This window comes from Phyllobates terribilis, unplaced genomic scaffold (assembly GCF_046119375.1).
Source record: "Phyllobates terribilis strain yellow unplaced genomic scaffold, ASM4611937v1 Scaffold_70__1_contigs__length_7381418, whole genome shotgun sequence".
NCBI classification, from domain to species: domain Eukaryota; kingdom Metazoa; phylum Chordata; class Amphibia; order Anura; family Dendrobatidae; genus Phyllobates; species Phyllobates terribilis.
In genome coordinates, this window is record NW_027362830.1 from 2,746,521 (window position 1) to 2,763,930 (window position 17,410).

The window sequence follows — 17,410 nt, forward strand, 5'->3', positions numbered from 1 at the left end:
GACTGCCTGGGCAATTTGGCAGGTGGTGAAGAGACAGATGGGTGCTCTTCAGTGCTCAGGACCTGAGAGGATGTGAAACTAATTGAAGTCGATGCATTAGCTGCCATCCATCCGACAACGGCTTCAATTTGGTCCTCCCGCAGCAGTGGGGTATGGCTAGCTCCTACAAAGCTGCGCATAAAGGACTGTTCCCTGGTAAAACTGGGGGATGCTGAGTCACTGGTGCCCGCAGCAGGCACAGAATCCCCACGTCCTCTCCCTGCAGGCACAGAATCCTCACGTCCTCTCCCTGCAGAAACTCCACGCCCACGACCACATGCCTTACTCCCTGCCTTCTTCATCTTGGTAGACTGATAAAGATAGGCAGCAAAGTACTAAGGGCTTAGTGTGCTTATTCCTGAACAGCTGCTAACAGGTATAAGAAACACTAATTTTATAAAGTGTGGACTAGACTTTAATATGGGCTAATGTGGCCTACACAACTGTAAAGTGGAGTGTTTGGTGAACTTTGTTTAGGTTTTTTTTGTCACAAAAATACACTGGATGTGCCCAAAGATGTAATACCGATAGTATCACAAACTTTTTGTAGCTATTACAATGTTGGAAGGTAACCTACAATGCAATAGATGAGGCTGCAAAAAATAGGCTAATACTAATCTGGCTGGGGCTGCAGGGCATAATGCTGCAGAAAGGCTCCTCTAACTACTCCTATATAGTGTGTTTGGAACCACCACACTAATAGGAGAAATCAGGAAAAATTATGAATTGGCAAAAAAGGACAATGTATGAGGCAGTGACACACACTGAGTGCACTACAACCAGACGTGGCTGAAGCACACACTGCAGGGTGAGCTGCACTCACACACAGAGACCTTGCAGACAGCGGTGAACAGTGCAGATGCAGAGCACTGTGCACTGGTGCTGCAAGACAAAAAAAAATTCTCTATCTACTATATAGTGTGTTTGGAACCAATTTAGCTGAATACGGATGGAACCACCACACTAATAGGAGATATCAGGAAAAATTATGAATTGGCAAAAAAGGACAATGTATGAGGCAGTGACACACACTGAGTGCACTACAACCAGACGTGGTTGAAGCACACACTACAGGGTGAGCTGCACTCAAACACACAGACCTTGCAGACAGCGGTGAACAGTGCAGATGCAGAGCACTGTGCACTAGCGCTGCAAGACAAAAAAAAAATTCTCTATCTACTCCTATATAGTGTGTTTGGAACCAATTTAGCTGAATACGGATGGAACCACCACACTAATAGGAGAAATCAGGAAAAATTATGAATTGGCAAAAAAGGACAATGTATGAGGCAGTGACACACACTGAGTGCACTACAACCAGACGTGGTTGAAGCACACACTACAGGGTGAGCTGCACTCAAACACACAGACCTTGCAGACAGCGGTGAACAGTGCAGATGCAGAGCACTGTGCACTAGCGCTGCAAGACAAAAAAAAAATTCTCTATCTACTCCTATATAGTGTGTTTGGAACCAATTTAGCTGAATACGGATGGAACCACCACACTAATAGGAGAAATCAGGAAAAATTATGAATTGGCAAAAAAGGACAATGTATGAGGCAGTGACACTCACTGAGTGCACTACAACCAGACGTGGCTGAAGCACACACTACAGGGTGAGCTGCAGTCACACACACAGACCTTGCAGACAGCGGTGAACAGCACAGAGAACTGTGCACTAGCGCTGCAAGGCACAGCGATTTATAAAGTAGCTTGGGTAAAGCAGAATAGAGCAAATAGGTAGCTAAAACTGTCCCTCAGAACAACAGCGTCCTATCCCTAACTGAATTCACAGCAGAGTGAGCTCAAAATGGCGGCGGCGGCTTTTATAGTGCATCATGACATCATTTCAGCAGCCAATCACAGCCATGCCATTAGTTAAGATGCCTACATGCCTAACAGGATGTGCCCACACTTCTTAGGATCCTCATTGGCTGAATAAAATGAAACTGGCTCATTGCATTATGGGAACTTCCGATTCCGGTATACGATATTGCAAAAGTATCGGAATTAAGTATCGGAATTCCGATACCGCGAATATAGGCCGATACCCGATATTTCAGTATCGGAATGCTCAACACTAATTATTATACAGGATTTTTATGATGTTCCATCGGCTCATCTTCTTCTCATTCAGGTCTCTACAATACCGGATCCTCTCAGTGAAGATCGTCTATATAAGAAAATTTTCCTGATTTACCTATCAAAGATGGATATGGACAGGGACAAGATGGTGGAGAGGATATTACACCTCACACTAGAGATCCTCTTCCGGCTTACTGGAGAGGTGAGAGATTCTGATGACGTCACATTACATCATTCTTATCTATGGGAATAACAAATGAACAGAACTGGAGAGGTGAGGACTCTGGAAATGTCTGTAGTGAGATTTATTAATGTGTCTCTTCATAACCAGAGATTAATGACGGGGCCTCCACCTCACCCCCTGATACATGAGGACATCAATGACCAGATCCTAGAACTCGCCTACAAGATGATTGAGCTGCTGACTGGAGAGGTGACACTGCTGGGAATGCTGGGACATTATACAGTAACGCTATAAAGGGATCGGGGAGATGACGGTATCATTGTATGTGTCAGGTTCCTATAAGGTGTCAGGATGTCGCCATCTATTTCTCCATGGAGGAGTGGGAGTATTTAGAAGGACACAAAGATCTGTACAAGAACATCATGATGGAGGTTCCCCAGCCCCTCACATCACCAGGTAATAGACAGGACTAAATACACACGGCCTATAATTATATGTATGTAAAGAATGAATTCAGTCTCTGTATGTGTTTCCTCCAGATCTATCCAGTGAGAGGACAACACCAGAGAGATGTCCCCGTCCTCTTCTTCCTCAGGACTGTAAACAAGAAGATCCCAATGTTCCTCAGGATCATCAGGTAGATGGAGAGAAGGTGTCATGAGATCTCCCCTATGATGTGTAGACACGGCTGTAAAAGTCATGTCTTCAGTCTTGTTTTATCCACCATTATTGTGTTTTATACTTGTGTAATGAGAACAGTGGAGATGGCAGGATTAGAGCCGATTATACATGTGACTTCTCCATCTGTCTTTGACTTTTATAATATTTGTTTCAGGGTGAAGATCTGACCCATATTAATACTATAGAGGCATATGTGAGGGGTGATGAGCGGTGTAAAGAGGAGATTCCTACATATGACTACCCAGGTGAGTAGTAACCATGAAATGTTGAGAAGTCTCAGATTTTTCTCAGTAATAGTGCTGGAGAACGCAGCAGTACTGGACCTGGGTGCACGAGTAGGGTCCAAACCACATATAATATAAGAGGAACCTCGGCACTCAGGTAATGAATTTTAGCAAAAGCAATTTTAATTGCAGTCCACAGCAGAAAAAAAACAAAAACACGTTTCGGTCTATACGACCTTCATCAGTGTACCACTTGTTGGGAATGACAATAGGAAAGGAGGGTGAGGACGCAGTGTCTCAGGCAGTAATCCCTTAGGACCAGAAGACAAGGAGAATGGGCTAAGGGATCACGTGCCTGAGACACTGCATCCTCTAACCTGGTGAGTAGTGACCACTAAATTCTGAGAAGTCACAGATTCTTCTCAGTCACCGGCTGTGGCTGCTTTATCAGTCATGTAGTCCGGCCGTATCACAATCGTGTGATCACCATTTTCCCTCTAGACCACAACATTCTCCTCCGTCCGAAAATATTCAATTTTCTTTGTGTAATTGTGAAATTCTATAGATCTTCCAACCTGGAGCATCCACCTACCCCCTGGGATTAGTAGACGCTGACCGTCACCTGCCCAGATCTGTAAACTATAAAGCCAAATGACAGCGTACGTAGAAAGTGCTGGCAAGTGAGAAAATCACTTGAAGAAAAATATTCTGATGGGTCTGTAAGAGAAAGCGGAGGGTAATGATGCTGTTGGCTTCCTAGATCCCTGATATTTTATTGGATGAATCTACCTTCTCTCCCTTCTGTGCGGCTGAATGTTCTCATATGGTCCCTACAAGACCAGGTCCAGTCTTTCGGGCCAAAGTTTGCTTTTTTGATCGATAACATTAAATGTGCAGTGAGAGACAAGTGTGAATTTCTGTACAATAACAACAGAGTTTCCCTTTATACTTTTCAATTTCTTTTAAAACCAACGAACTTCAAACAGGATCTTGATAAACTACATAAAAACATTACAACTGTGCCATGATATGTCTCTAAGCTGTGCGTGGCTGATGGCTGTAATATACATCTATTCACGCCTGCAGGAGATGTGGTGGCATGGCTCGAGCCCTGGTTTCATGGATTCACTCCACGTCATAAATTCCATAATGTTTTCAATCCTAAAGAATTCAGATTCCAGCACAATCGCTCCTGAAATGGGGGCACTAATACTTTCTCTACTCTTCTGGTCAGGACTCATCATACCTCCAATGGTCCACCATAAATGAGTGCAACTCCGGTTTAGTGTTGGATTTCTCCCTTCATACTTACGTTGTTGTTGGGGATGTTACATGTTTATATATTCTTTCCTTTTTTTTACAAGTTCATTCTGTATGATAGTCTGATTGTGGTGGGATCGGCCGGCCTCACTTTTGTGTCTCTGTAACTCCCTGGTAGTCTTTCTAAAAGATCTCCATTGCCTCTTCCAAATGTCCGAGATCTAAATTTAAGACACCTCAGCTCTGCAGTATTGTAAAAAACTTCACTTTAAATGTCTAATATTTCTTCTTGACACTCATGTGATAGAAAATATTGTCCCTTACGATAGTTTAGATTGCCAAGAGCCACCGAGCCCCAGACTCTAATTACCCCAGAGAGGTTTCTCCACTAGTTACTCATTTTTCTCTGAAGACTGTTGAGTTTGATCATTTCAGTAGATGTGTTATTGTCTATACTCACAGTTTTTGACTTCAGTAATCCTCTGATGTAACCCCTTCCCACAGACAGTTTTTTGTTCCTAATCAGGTTCCATTTTTCATATTTGATATGTGTCACTTAATGTGGTGATAATTTTGGAATTCTTCACAAAGGATAATAGGAAACAAATGGACTTTACAAATTATTTTCCAACTTCTCTTGAATCTGACAATCCCCTATATACGGTTGTACACTACTGTCTGGGCACATGGCAGGGTAAGAAGGGAAGGAGCGACATTTAGCTATTAGGAATGCAGATCTTGCTGGAATAGTTCGCAGACACAATGTATTGGGGGCACTGTTCATGGTCACCTGGCAGCTCAAAAGATGGCTACCACAAACAGGCTTGTCACTATCTACCCTGTTTACAGATTTCACAAATTACTCTGCTCATCACCCTTTAACCCGTCTACATGGATGTGGACTTACACAGAGACCCCTAGGCTTGGGCCACGGTGTTACCAGCTGTTTTGTAGAGTGAGATGGGAAGAAGAATAGTCAGGTAGCCGGGTCAGAACCAGGAGGGCAGAGAAAGTACAAAATCAGAAGACACGAGTAGTCACTAAACGAGCCGAGGTCACAACAGGAACCAAATGCACAAGCCGGGAGCTGATCACAGAGGACTGAACCAGAGGAGAACAAGGCTGGATCTGGCAGCTTCCGGCAATATGCTTCCAGCTTTAGTAGGGTGCGGTGCTTTCCAAATGGGTGAAGCAGGGAGCAGATTACTCCAGCTGGACAGCACACACACCCATACTGCCAGACTGGATGGTACTACTGGTTCCATGCAAACTAATCTAAGTGGCTGGACAGAGCCTGCGCCTTTTACTCCATATTTGGGAGGCAGAATGAACAAACAGTTGAACACCACGCTCCACTGGTTCATCCTATGAGGTTTTCTATTAGATGGTCATTGTCCTGGTGAATAAGTGAATTTTTTTTTATATAACTTGCCTTTATTTACAGATAGTTTAAGTAGAAATGTTCAAAAATATAAAATTCAAGGATTTTTTATTAAAAAATAATAATTGGTTTTATTCTTGGCAGATAACTGTACCAGGAGATCAGAGGGACAGCTGACATCTTCAATTTTCAAATCAGATAATTTTCAGATCCCACAGGATACAATTGAAGTGAATGACGTTTCTCCAGATCTACCATCATCCCTTCACAGCAAAGATCTGTCATCTGATCCTATGAAACAGGTCCTGTCTTCTGATTCATTACCGACTACTAAGGAAAATCATAGTCACAAAATAAGCATTAAAAAACAAACTGCTCCTAATGCAAAGAAGCCATTTTCACATTCAGAGTATAGAAATAGTTTTCCTCTCAAAAAGTCTTTTCTTAAACATCAAAAAATTCACACAGTGAAGAATAGATTTTCTTGCTCCAAGTGTGGGAGATGTTTTAATCAGAAATCAAATCTTGTTAGGCATGAGAGAACTCACACAGGAGAGAAGCCATTTTCCTGTTCAGAATGTGGGAAATGTTTTACAGAGAAATCAACTCTTATCACACATCAGAGAACTCACACAGGGGAGAAGTCTTTTCCATGTTCAGAATGTGGAAAATGTTTTAACCAGAAATCTAGTTTTCTTAAGCACCAGAGAACTCACACAGGGGAGAAGCCATTTTCATGTTCAGAATGTGGGAAATATTTTACTGAGAAATCAAATCTTATCAAGCATCACAAAACTCACACAGGGGAGAAGCCATTTTCATGTTCAGATTGTGGGAAATGTTTTGTACAGAAATCACATCTTAATATACATCAGAGAACTCACACCGGGGAGAAGCCATTTTCTTGTTCAGAATGTGGGAAGTGTTTTGCAAAGAAATCAAATCTTATCAAGCATCACAAATCTCACACAGGGGAGAAGCCTTTTTCATGTTCAGAATGTGGGAAATGTTTTACAGCAAAATCAACCCTTATCAAACATCAGAGAACTCACACAGGTGAGAAGCCTTTTTCTTGTTCAGAATGTGTGAAATATTTTACAGAGAAATCAGCTCTTATCACACATCAGAGAACTCACACAGGGGACAAGCCATTTTCTTGTTCAGAATGTGGGAAATATTTTGCAAAGAAATCAAAGCTTATCAAACATCAGAGAACTCACACTGGGGAGAAGCCTTTTTCATGTTCAGAATGTGGAAAATGTTTTGCAGAGAAATCAACTCTTACCAGCCATCAGAGAACTCACACAGGAGAGAAGCCGTTTTCATGTTCAGAATGTGGGAAATGTTTTACAGCGCAGTCTACTCTTATAAAACATCACAAAACTCACACAGGGGAGAAGCCATTTTCATGTTCAGAATGTGGGAAATGTTTTGCAAAGAAATCAAAGCTTATCCCACATCAGAGAACTCACACAGGGGAGAAGCCTTTTTCATGTTCAGAATGTGGAAAATGTTTTGCAGAGAAATCAACTCTTATCAACCATCAGAGAACTCACACAGGAGAGAAGCCATTTTCATGTTCAGAATGTGGGAAATGTTTTACAGCGCAGTCTACTCTTATAAAACATCACAAAACTCACACAGGGGAGAAGCCTTTTTCATGTTCAGATTGTGGGAAATGTTTTGTACAGAAATCAGATCTTAATAAACATCAGAGAATTCACACAGGGAAGAAGCCTTTTTCTTGTTCAAAATGTGGGAAATGTTTTAACCAGAAAGCACATCTTGATAACCACCGGAGAACCCACACAGGGGAGAATGCCACAACTACACCCAACTAGTCTCTGCACAGACAAGAAAGGCCCTAGCTGCACAACTAAAAACACCACCACAGACCTAACTCCTTAATAAGCCGTTGAGGAGTTTCTCGTACCTCCTCGTCCTCGTACCGCAACACACTGTCAACAAGGGGAAAGAAAAGTATGAAGTAAAATACGAAAACCCTGAATGAGAAGCAAAAACACATTCATATAGGGCGAAGAAGTCAAGCTAAGGAGAACAAAAAATAGAAGGAACAAGTATAATCTCTCAAAAACCTAACATTGTTAGAATGAAAAGGTACTGGGAGGGAAAGCAAACTGACCTGGAGGATAGTTTCACCTTTGTGGTGAAACTTACAAAATTCATCCTCATCCACTGTATATAAACCTGTCCATTTATAATGACCACGGACAAGATAAAGATTCCCAACTCACATCAGGACCACAAGATCCCAGGTACTTTCAGCTGCATCACATGTAATGTACTTAATTATATGTACCAAATGTCCAACTGGGGGTCTGTATGTAGGGGAGACAGGGCAAAAACTTAGAACAAGGATGAATTCTCATCGCCACACAAAAAAAGACAAAAAGAATAGTTCTACTTGTGGCCACTTATTTTTACGGCCACAACTGCTTCTCCCTTTCCAAAACTGATATTTCTGCTTCACATCACTTGTCTCATCTATTGCATTATTCCTGTGCCATGTTGTGTATAAATATGTGACTCTTCAGATTTTCTGTTATACTATGTCTGATGAAGAGACCTGAGTAGTCTCGAAAGCTTACTGACTAATGGCTAACTGAAAAGATGGTATCAAAAACTGAGGACTCTCAAACTGTAATATTTGTCTCCATACAGCAATTTTAAGATCTCTCCACAGGTGTTCAATGGGATTTAGATCCAGACTCCTTGCTGGTCAGAACTCCCCAGCACTTTATTTCCATCCATTTTCTGGGGGCTTCTTGAAGTATGTTTGGGGTCATTGTCATGCTGGAAACCCATGACCTAGGACACAAACCCAGCTTTCTGACACTAGGCACTACATTGTGACCCAAAATCCTTTGCTAATCTTCAGATTTCATGATGTCTTGCACACAGTCAAGGCACCTAGTGCCAGAGGCAGCGAACCAACACCAAAACACCTTTGAACCTCCACCATATTTGACTGTATGGGTTGTAAATTTATTGATTATGCTGCGCACCTTGGACAAAGGAACATGCTTATCCCTAAAGATGGACTTATAACCTTGAAATTGTTGATATTTTTCAACAATTTTAGTTCTCAAATCCTCAGACAGTTGTCTTCTCCTTTTTCTGTTTTCTCCATGCTTAGTGTGGCACACATATGCACACAATGCAAAGATTGAATCAACTTCTCCCTTTTTTATCTAGTTTTAGTTGTGATTTTCATATTGCCCACACCTGTTACTCGCCACAATTGCGTGTGAACAAGCTTCACATGCTTGAAACAAAGTTGTTTACCTAGAATTTTGTCCGGCCTATTTTGTGTGAAATTATGTTCAATTTGCCTTTTTCTCTCTGTTTTCTTGTGTTGTTCCAATACACGCAAAGGAAATAAACGTGTATAAGAAAACATGTAATTGCAATAATTTTCAGGGAGAATTACTTCATTTTCTGGAACAATTTCAAGGGATCCAACACTTTTCACCAGGACTTGTTTTTGTTGCCTTTTTAACTTGTTGCAGCATTTCATCCTCTACGTGTTCAGCTATATTAGGAGGCTTGTAGCAAAGTCCAATTAGCAGCTTTCCATTATTGCCATGTCCATGTACATTTACCCAGACTGATTCTACATCAGGAATGTAAACCTCACAACATGAAAACTTTGACAAAGTCGTGGGCCAACCAGTATACAGTATAATGAGCCCCACATCCTCCTCCATACATAAGAAACAAGAGGAAAAAACTTCAAGTCAGAGTCCCATATAATGGTGAAAAAATTACAAAATGTTATTAATTATAATTTATACAGGAAAAAAATATGAATCGCAGAAACAGAGACAGTTAATAGTAAAACAATGGAGGAGCACTAATGAGGAGCATGAGACAAATTAACATGATTCTTTTCTGATGTAAGTACTTAATTGGGCTGCCAAAAAATAAGAATATATTGTTAAAATGCTGAGAAGCATTCAATAAAAGTGCAGGTGCTTGTGAGGTAGGTCAGAAGTAGTTGCTATATAAGAGGTTAGTCACACCGCTGTCTATATATAGGTACTAATATAGATAGCTCATACCGGGGACAGCAGACCTTTGTAAGTGGTATCAGTGCCCTGACTCTTAGGCGACAGGGTAAAAGTATATCCTAATACATATTAAAGCCTAGAAAATGCACCTAAGTAAGAAAAAAGATTAAAGAACTGCAGAAAAGGGGGTGTGTAGTCTCTCGGCCAATGGGTGTGGGGAGGACGTGGCATGACACATGGCAATCACCGCTACACCGCCGCATCACTACTACCCAACCATACTACACTGCTCAAAAAATAAAGGGAACACTTAACAGAATATAACTCCAAGTAAATCAAACTTCTGTGAAATCAAACTGTCCACTTAGGAAGCAACACTGATTGACAATCAATTTCACATTAAGTTGTGCAAATGGAATAGACAATAGATGGAAATTATTGGCAATTATCAAGACCCCCTCAATAAAGGAGTGGTTCTGCAGGTGGGGACCACAGACCACATCTCAGTAGCAATGCTTTCTGGCTGATGTTTTTGTCACTTTTGAATGTTGGCTGTGCTTTTACACTCGTGGTAGCATGAGACGGACTCTGCAACCCACAGAAGTTGCTCAGGTAGTGCAACTCATCCAGGATGGCACATCAATGCGAGCTTTGACAAGAAGGTTTGCTGTGTCTTTCAGCGTAGCGTCCAGAGGCTGGAGGCGCTATCAGGAGACAGGCAAGTACACCAGGAGACGTGGAGGGGGCCGTAGAAAGGCAACAACCCAGCAGCAGGACAACTACCTCCGTCTTTGTGCATGGAGGAACAGGAAAAGCACTGCCAGAGCCCTGCAAAATTACCTCCAGCAGGCCACAAATGTGCATGTGTCTGCACAAACGGTTAGAAACTGACTCCATGAGGGTGGTATGAGGGCCCGACGTCCACAGATGGGGGGTGTGCTCACAGCCCAAGACCGTGCAGGACACTGTGCTCTTCACGGATGAAAGTTGGTTCACATTGAGCACATGTGACAGACGTGACAGAGTCTGGAGACGCCGTGGAGAGCGATCTGCTGCCTGCAGCATCCTTCAGCATGACCGGCTTGGCAGTGGGTCAGTAATGGTGTGGGGTGGCATTTCTTTGGAGGGCCGCACAGCCCTCCATGTGCTCGCCAGAGGTAGCCTGACTGCCATTAGGTACCGAGATGAGATCCTCAGACCCCTTGTGAGACCATATGCTGGTGCGGTTGGCTCTGGGTTCCTCCTAATACAAGACAATGCCAGACCTCATGTGGCTGGAGTGTGTCAGCAGTTCCTGCAAGATGAAGGCATTGAAGCTATGGACTGGCCCGCCCGTTCCCCAGACCTGAATCCCATTGAGCACATCTGGGACATCATGTCTCACTCCATCCACCGTCACGTTGCACCGCAGACTGTCCAGGAGTTGGCGGATGCTTTAGCCCAGGGGTCTGGGAGGAGATCCCACAGGAGAACATCCGCACCCTCATCAGGAGCATGCCCAGGCATTGTAGGGAGGTCATACAGGCACGTGGAGGCCACACACAATACTCAGCCTCATCAGGAGTATGCCCAGGCATTGTAGGGAGGTAATACAGGGACGTGGCGGCCACACACAATACTGAGCCTCATTGTGACTTGTTTTAAGGACATTACATCAAAGTTGGATCAGCCTGTAGTATGTTTTTCCACTTTCATTTTGGGGATGACTCCAAATCCAGGCCTCCATTGGTTAATAAATGTGATTTCCATTGATGATTTTTGTGTGATTTTGTTGTCAGCACATTCAACTTTGTACAGAACAAAGTATTCAATGAGAATATTTCATTCATTCAGATCTAGGATGTGTTATTTCAGTGTTCCCTTTAATTTTCTGAGCAGTGTATATATATATATATATATATATATAATATATATATATATATATACAGTGAAGGAAATAAGTATTTGATCCCTTGCTGTTTTTATAAGTTTTCTCACTGACAAAGACATGAACCGTCTATAATTTTAAGGGTAGATTAATTTTAACATTGAGATATAGAATATCCCCAAAAAATCAAGAAAATCACAGTGCCCCTGACGAAGCATCAGCAATACGGCGTTGGGGTGGTGTGAGGGGGCCGGGGTATGTTCTGAATACGTTTTCTCTTTTGATCCCTCTGGCTGTAGCCATTATGGGAAGGTGTCGCAGCTTTTATTTGAATATTATCTCTTTATAACAAATATTCATTTCATATCTAAATTTAATACATGCATATTTATGTATATTAAAAAAAATTCTTTCCAAATCAGACAATGTGATTTTCAGGATTTGTTTTCTCATTTTGTCTCTGATAGTTGATCTCGACCTATGATGTCAATAACAGGCCGCTCTCATCTCTGTAAGTGGGAGAACTTGCACAATTGGGGGCTGACTAAATACTTTTTTTCCCCACAGTATACATATAATATATATACATATATTATCCCACATGAATATTGCTCCACTCATGTGTGTGTGAGTATATATTATTATTATATATATATAATGTGTGTATAAGACCGTGTGCTTTGCTGGAGGGGGAAGGACTTTTCTCTGAACAGAAGCTCAGTCTGGGCAAATCAGAAGCGGATTTACAATAGTTGTGTAAAGGTGGTGTATACAACTCGTAACACCAGTTCCCTTCTGTCCTATCAGCTGAGGTTACCAGGGTTCATCATAGCTCTTAGCCAGTGATGGGGGAAAATGGGAGAATACAATAGGCTGGTGATATCAGTCCCCCACATCGGGGGCTGGAGATGCTCCTCTTGGACTGCATTTAAAATCATAAGACACATGTGCTGTCTCTCTCTTACTCCATGGACACAATGACGACCATATCTGGTTTTGATACATTACAGACCAAAAGTTTGGACACACCTCATTTAAAAGATTTTTCTGTATTTTCATGACTATGAAAATTGTACATTCACACTGAAGGCATCAAAACTATGAATTAACACATGTGGAATTATATACTTAACAAAAAAGTGTGAAACAACTGAAATTATGTCTTATATTCTAGGTTCTTCAAAGTAGAAGGGAAGGACCAAATGTATGACGATGGGAAAATGGGGGAAACCCAACAACTAGGGAAAATGAGAGAGGAGACCCCCTAGGCAGATCTTACAACACCCTGACTCCCCTATCGTCCTTAATCACCAAGAAACTCCAAGAAGAAACTAGCCAACTGCTAGAACTCCAGGCCTGAACAGAGGAAAATAGTTCACCGGTGACTCTCTGGAGACACTGTGGGTTTTTAAATATCAAGCAAGGGTGTGTCAATTAGCAGCAGAAAGAGGAGATCACTGCTGGGTCCTAGCGAGAGGATAGCACTACACTACAGGGATGAAAGAATCAAAAAGGTGTCTGCAAAGCCAAGCACAGCGACCTTCTACAGCAGGATCCAGAACTACTGTCTGTCAAACCTGATACACCCGTGACACCCTCCCAGAATGTTAGACATAATTATTCCAGCAGCCATTACCCCCATCGTGGGGGAGGAATAATAACAAATGTGGGATTAGAGGCTTAGAATTCATCACGCCCCTATGTATTCTAAGTCTTTCTATGAAATATCATAAAAATGATAACAAAGATGGACGGGCACATTGGGAGATGAGAGGAAATAGGATGGGGTTTATTGATAATTACTATTTCACCCTTATTACTACTAACACTGAATGACTGCAGAGGTTGGCACCCTAAGAAGTCCATAGTCTAAAGAAAAGACTTAGAATTCATCATGTCCCTTTGTATTCTAAACCTCTAATACCAGAGGAATATCGTTTCCTAAGTGGGTTCACTGTAGTGGGAGAGGGGGTCTGCTGTTTTGGCCGCTGCACAATATTCCAGACAAATCAGCAATCCAGAAACCATATACAGTGGGTACGGAAAGTATTCAGACCCCTTTAAATTTTTCACTCTTTGTTTCATTGCAGCCATTTGGTAAATTCTAAAAAGTTCATTTTTTTCTCATTAAAGTACACTCTGCACCCCATCTTGACTGAAAAAAACAGAAATGTAGACATTTTTGCAAATTTATTAAAAAAGAAAAACTGAAATATCGCATGGTCATAAGTCTTCAGACCCTTTGCTCAGGCACTCATATTTAAGTGACATGCTGTCCATTCCTTGTGATCCTCCTTGAGATGGTTCTACTCCTTCATTGGAGTCCAGCTGTGTTTAATTAAACTGATAGCACTTGATTTGGAAAGGCACACACCTGTCTATATAAGACCTCACAGCTCACAGTGCATGTCAGACCAAATGAGAATCATGAGCTCAAAGGAACTGCCCAAGGAGCTCAGAGACAGAATTGTGGCAAGGCACAGATCTGGCCAAGGTTACAAAAGAATGTCTGCATTACTTAAGGTTCCTAAGAGCACAGTGGCCTCCATAATCCTTAAATGGAAGATTTTTGAGACCACAAGAAGTCTTCCTAGACCTGGTCGTCCAGCCAAACTGAGCAATCGTGGGAGAAGAGCCTTGGTGAAAGAGGTAAAGAAGAACCCCAAGATCACTGTGGCTGAGCTCCAGAAATGCAGTAGGGAGATGGGAGAAAGTTCCACAAAGTCAGCCCTCCACCAGTCGGGTCTTTATGGCAGAGTGGCCCAACGGAAGCCTCTTCTCAGTGCAAGACATATGAAATCCCGCATAGAGTTTGCTCAAAAACACATGAAGGACTCCCAGACTATGAGAAATAAGATTCTCTGGTCTGATGAGATGAAGATAGAACTTTTTGGTGATAATTCTAAGCGGTATGTGTGGAGAAAACCAGGCACTACTCATCACCTGCCCAATACAATCCCCACAGTGAAACATGGTGGTGGCAGCATCATGCTATGGGGGTGCTTTTCAGCTGCAGGGACAGGACAACTGGTTGCAATTGAAGGAAACATGAATGCGGCCAAGTACAGAGATACCCTGGATCAAAACCTCTTCCAGAGTGCTCTGGACCTCAGACTTGGCCGAAGCTTCACCTTCCAACAAGACAATGACCCTAAGCACACAGCTAAAATAACAAAGGAGTGGCTTCAGAACAACGCTGTGACCATTCTTTACTGGCCCAGACAGAGCCCTGACCTAAACCCAATTGAGCATCTCTGGAGAGACCTGAAAACGGCTGTCCACCAACGTTCACAATCCAACCTGATGGGACTGGAGAGGATCTGCAAGGTAGAATGGCAGAGGATCTCCAAATCCAGGTGTGAAAAACTTGATGCATCATTCCCAAGAAGACTCATGGCTGTACTAGCTCAAAAGGGTGCTTCTACTCAATACTGAGCAAAGGGTCTGAATAATTATGACCATGTGATATTTCAGTTTTTCTTTTTTAATAAATTCGCAGAAAAATTCTACATTTCTGTTTTTTTTTCAGTTCAGATGGGGTGCAGAGTGTACTTTAATGAGAAAAAAATGAACTTTTTAGAATTTACCAAATGGCTGCAATGAAACAAAGAGTGAAAAATGTAAAGGGGTCTGAATACTTTCCGTACCCACTGTAGTGATTCTTCCCTTCCGAGCCGTGGAAGCGAGATCTTCTGCCACATTCTGGTGTCGCCTTATTGTTGAGAAACTGCTTTAAAAATTGTGTAGCCCCCTATAAGCTATTCCTGCCCACAGTGCCCCCATCCAGCGAGTGTTTGAGAAAGGTTATTACACTGAAACGTCCCGATATTCACAACCAAGGATCACAATCTCATTTATCATTGCTACGCGCTGTTTACTGCATCAATGGAGGGAACAGCTGAGATTCTCCAGACTCCACTCGCTCCTCACACTCAGCAAATGTCTGCACTGCAGACTATATACCCGAGGCATCGCACACACGGCATCGTACACGAACTACTTCTGTTACATACGTTCTGCTCCGTACACACAGCTCCACTCCGTACGCCTCGTACACACGGCTCCACTCCGTACAACTCGTACACAAGGCTCCGCTCCGTACACCTCGTACACACTGCTCCGCTCCGTACACGCGCGGCTCTGCACCGTACACCTCGTACACGCGCGGCTCTGCTCCGTACACCTCATACACGCGCGGCTCTGCTCCGTACACCTCATACACGCGCGGCTCAGCTCTGTACACCTCGTACACGCGCGGCTCTGCTCCGTACACCTCGTACACGCGCGGCTCCTCTCCGTACGCCTCGTACACACACGGCTCTGCTCCGTACGCCTCGTACACACTGCTCCGCTCCGTACACCTCGTACACACGCGGCTCTGCTCCGTACACCTCGTACACACACGGCTCCGCTCCGTACGCCTCGTACACACTGCTCCGCTCCGTACACCTCGTACACGCGCGGCTCTGCTCCGTACACCTCGTACACGCGCGGCTCTGCTCCGTACACCTCGTACACGCGCGGCTCTGCTCCGTACACCTCGTACACGCGCGGCTCTGCTCCGTACACCTCGTACACGCGCGGCTCCGCTCCGTACACCTCGTACACGCGCGGCTCCGCTCCGTACACCTCGTACACGCGCGGCTCCGCTCCGTACACCTCGTACACGCGCGGCTCCGCTCCGTACACCTCGTACACGCGCGGCTCCGCTCCGTACACCTCGTACACGCGCGGCTCCGCTCCGTACACCTCGTACACGCGCGGCTCCGCTCCGTACACCTCGTACACGCGCGGCTCCGCTCCGTACACCTCGTACACGCGCGGCTCCGCTCCGTACACCTCGTACACGCGCGGCTCCGCTCCGTACACCTCGTACACGCGCGGCTCCGCTCCGTACACCTCGTACACGCGCGGCTCCGCTCCGTACACCTCGTACACGCGCGGCTCCGCTCCGTACACCTCGTACACGCGCGGCTCCGCTCCGTACACCTCGTACACGCGCGGCTCTGCTCCGTACGCCTCGTACACACTGCTCCAATCCGTACACCTCGTACACGCGCGGCTCTGCTCCGTACACCTCGTACACGCGCGGCTCCGCTCCGTACACCTCGTACACGCGCGGCTCTGCTCCGTACACCTCGTACACGCGCGGCTCTGCTCCGTACTCCTCGTACACGCGCGGCTCCGCTCCGTACACCTCGTACACGCGCTGCGCTGCTCCGCTCCGTACACCTCGTACACGCGCTGCGCTGCTCTGCTCAGTACACCTCGTACACACGCGGCTCTGCTCCGTACACCTCGTACACACGCGGCTCTGCTACTTCCACACTGTAAACCCCTCCTGACCCCACACATAAACTTCAGCTCATCCAGCACCATGATAACCAGCACAGCAGAGTCCTGCATCCACTGAGGCCCCTGATCATGTGACCCCTGACTCCTCCCCTCCTGTGACCTCATCACAGCTCCTGTGCGCACACAACAGCCATATATGTGGGTTGAGCCTAGAATGTATGGGCTCCTTCCAGGTCCTGAAGGACACGCCCCCGGAAAGACGTCATACCTGGAAGGAGCCCATACATTCTAGCATTTACCCATATATGTGGTGGCGCCTCTGCAGGTGGAGGTATGTGGAGACCCCCATTACTGGGACAGGG

The 17,410-nt window shown here is 44.3% G+C and overlaps 1 protein-coding gene across 2 annotated transcripts in view; it reads left to right on the forward strand.

Annotated features, from left to right (window-relative positions):
- The window catches only part of LOC141194401 (uncharacterized), a 56,940-nt gene extending 47,539 nt beyond the window's left edge, over positions 1-9,401 (forward strand). Inside the window, exons 2-7 of one of the 2 annotated variants that reach the window (XM_073662307.1) lie at positions 2,178-2,327; positions 2,457-2,558; positions 2,642-2,765; positions 2,849-2,946; positions 3,145-3,235; positions 6,000-9,401. In XM_073662307.1, the coding sequence (XP_073518408.1) occupies positions 2,250-2,327; positions 2,457-2,558; positions 2,642-2,765; positions 2,849-2,946; positions 3,145-3,235; positions 6,000-7,696 (2,190 nt within the window). In that variant the 5' untranslated portion in view covers positions 2,178-2,249 and the 3' untranslated portion in view covers positions 7,697-9,401. The remainder of the gene's footprint in view (positions 1-2,177; positions 2,328-2,456; positions 2,559-2,641; positions 2,766-2,848; positions 2,947-3,144; positions 3,236-5,999) is intronic. The other variant, XM_073662308.1, reaches the window with a different exon arrangement.
- The last annotated feature ends 8,009 nt before the right edge of the window (positions 9,402-17,410 follow it).